The sequence below is a fragment of the Ipomoea nil genome, unplaced genomic scaffold, assembly GCF_001879475.1.
Source record: "Ipomoea nil cultivar Tokyo-kokei standard unplaced genomic scaffold, Asagao_1.1 scaffold3213, whole genome shotgun sequence".
NCBI lineage: Eukaryota > Viridiplantae > Streptophyta > Magnoliopsida > Solanales > Convolvulaceae > Ipomoea > Ipomoea nil.
Window position 1 is genome coordinate 520,026 of NW_017619641.1, and position 2,941 is coordinate 522,966.

The following is a 2,941-nucleotide window of genomic DNA, read 5'->3' on the forward strand; positions in this document are numbered from 1 at the left end:
CAACTATTCTAAATACCACATATTAAACAACTATATAATATAACACAAAATATAATATTACTAACACACCCCCTCAAGCACAAGGTGGATGAAGAACAACATTGAGCTTGTTACGCAGAAGGGCGAATCGAGGGGCCGGTAGCAGTTTGGTGAAGATGTCGGCCAGCTGATCTGTCGTGGACACATAATTAACAACAAAGTCTCCGGAAGCCACTTTGTCTCGTACAAAATGATAGTCGATTTCCACGTGTTTGGTTCTCGCATGAAAAACTGGATTAGCACACAAGTAAGTCGCACCAAGATTATCACACCATAGCGTGGCTAGATCCCCAGAATTTAGACCGAGTTCCCGAAGTAAGGAAACTACCCAAGTGACTTCAGCAGACACATCAGCCAAAGCTTTATACTCAGCTTCAGGAGAGGAACGAGCTACAGTGCGTTGCTTCTTCGAGAGCCAAGAAATCAGATTACACCCAAGATAGACGGCAAAACCACTCTAACTCTTCCGGTCTACGGGACAGCCGACCCAATCCGAGTCGGAGAAGGCATGTATGCTGGACGAGGTGGATGGAGTCAGTCGAAGCCCATAGCCCAAGGTACCCTTTGTGTAAGGAAGTGCCCACTTTACAAGCCCCCAATGCTTCGTCATCGGTGAATGCATAAACTGACACAGTCGGTTGACTGCATATGCCAGATCAGGCCTGGTAATAGTCAGGTACTGTAAGGCTCCGACCACGTGCCTGTACTGTGTCGGGTTATCAAAAGAATCACTAGAGGGTGTAGCTACTTTAGTGACAACAGCCGGAGTGGATAGTGGTTTGCAATCTGCCATGCCAGCACGGCCTAGAAGATCCGTCATATACCGCCGTTGAGATAACACTACATCATTGCCTGCCGATAACATTTCAATACCCAAAAAGAAGCCCGGAGTACCCAGGTCAAGAATCTTGAATGCCGCGGAGAGACGATGCAGGAATGTGTTTATGAGAGTGGCATCATTACCCATCAGAATGATGTCATCTACGTAGACCAGTAAGAACAGTCGTGAGTCACCTATACCAAAGTAAAACAACGAAACATCCGTTTTGGATGACTTAAAACCGGTACATAACAGGAAATCATGTAGCCGCTTGAACACATGTCCAGGAACGCTGAAGATGACACACATGTCCAGGTACAGTGGGATCTTCATACCCCGGAGGTTGCTTCATATATACGGTCTAGGCTAAGTGACCGTTAAGAAAAGCATTGTGGACATCCAGTTGCCGGAGAGTCCATTTGTTGGATACAGCCAACGAGAGCAACATCTGAATCATAGTCGGTTTGACTACAGGACTAAAGGTGTCAAAGAAATCTTCGCCTGCGACCTGGTTAAACCCTTTGGCAACCAGCCGGGCCTTGTACCGTTCTACATTCCCATCAGCGTTGCGCTTTGTGCGGAAGACCCACTTACACCCAATTATATTCATGTGCGGTTCTGGTGGCACCAGTTTCCAAGTGTCATTGTGCAATAAGGTATTGAACTCCTGGTCCATAGCCTCATGCCAGTGTGCATGGCCCACCGCCTGGGAGTAGCATGTGGGATCAACAGTTGCATTTAACGCATGAAACGTCTCAGTAGTGCCCTTCGTCATGTGACGTAATCGCATAACATGGTCCCGACTCTCAGGCTGAGCTCGCTGCTTGCGGGTCCTAGCCGGAGCAGTGTGAGTAATGGCTAGTTGCGGAGGGTCCCGTGCCAAGGGGACGGGTTCACTCTCAGAGTGTGTCGGGGCAGGTGCCGGTGTGACATGCGGAGGTGGATGAGTGATAGGTGCAGCCGCCCAAGGTAAAGCTGGTGGTGGATACACCTGCTGTGACCTGCCTGTAGAAAAAGGGAACACAGTCTCGTCAAAGCGGACGTGACGACAGATATAAGTTTTTCCACTAATCAAATCGACACATCGATATCCCCTAAAGGAAACAGGGTAACCTAAGAAGACACATGGGGTAGTCCTGTACTCAATCTTATGCCTGTTGTAAGGGCTTAGATGTGGGTAACAGCGACACCCGGAGACACGAAGAAATGTGTAGGGAGGGGTGACTTTGAATAGGCGAGTGTATGGGATTTCATAGTTTAGGGTAGCAGTGGGTAGGTAATTGATTAAGCATGTGGCTGACTCGAAGGCATAGTCCCAATATTCATGGGGTACCTGTCCTTCAGCGAGTAGAGCTAGGCCAGTTTCGACAATGTGTCTATTGCGTCGCTCTACTCGCCCATTTTGTTCATGTGTGTAGGCACACGATTGGCGATGATTAATGCCAAGTGTTTGGAATATTTTGTGTAGCTTACGGTACTCACCCCCTAGATCAGATTGAATGGATTTGATAGAACGCGCAAATTGGCGTTCTACCAAGACACGGAACGATTCAAATATTTTATATATGTCTGATTTCATCCTTAATGGATAAAACCAGCAAAATCTGGAGAAATCATCTACAAATAAGCAAAAATAACGATAGCCACTATTTGATAATACAGGAGAAGGTCCCCAAATATCTATAAATACCAAATCTAATACATTATTACTGGAATGTGTCACACTATCTAATTTGAATCGGGATGACTTTCCAAGGTGACATGACGGGCAAGACTCAAGGGGCTCGTTTTTATTAGTTGTGACCGGACAGCTTTGCAAAATTTTATTCAGCACTAGCTTGTGTCGATGACCAAGCCAGCGATGCCAAATTGCGGGGGTAGCCCGGGAACTGACGAACGCAAAATTTGGACGGGAGACCGGGAGCTTGTATAACCCGCCAACCGTTGGACCTCTAAGAAGCACTGCCCGAGTTGTGGAATCCTTCACAATAAAACAATTATTATGAAATTAAAAAAAACATTGTTATCCATAGTGAATTTATGAACAGATAACAAAGGTACAGATAGACTCGGGACATGGAG

General features: G+C 46.5%; 1 protein-coding gene across 1 annotated transcript; it reads right to left on the reverse strand.

The window, feature by feature from the left end:
- Window positions 1-496: 496 nt before the first annotated feature.
- On the reverse strand, window positions 497-1,168 carry LOC109168700 (uncharacterized mitochondrial protein AtMg00810-like). The gene has a single exon (XM_019317685.1). The coding sequence runs from the start codon at window positions 1,166-1,168 to the stop codon at window positions 497-499; it is 672 nt and encodes a 223-aa protein (XP_019173230.1).
- Window positions 1,169-2,941: the final 1,773 nt, after the last annotated feature.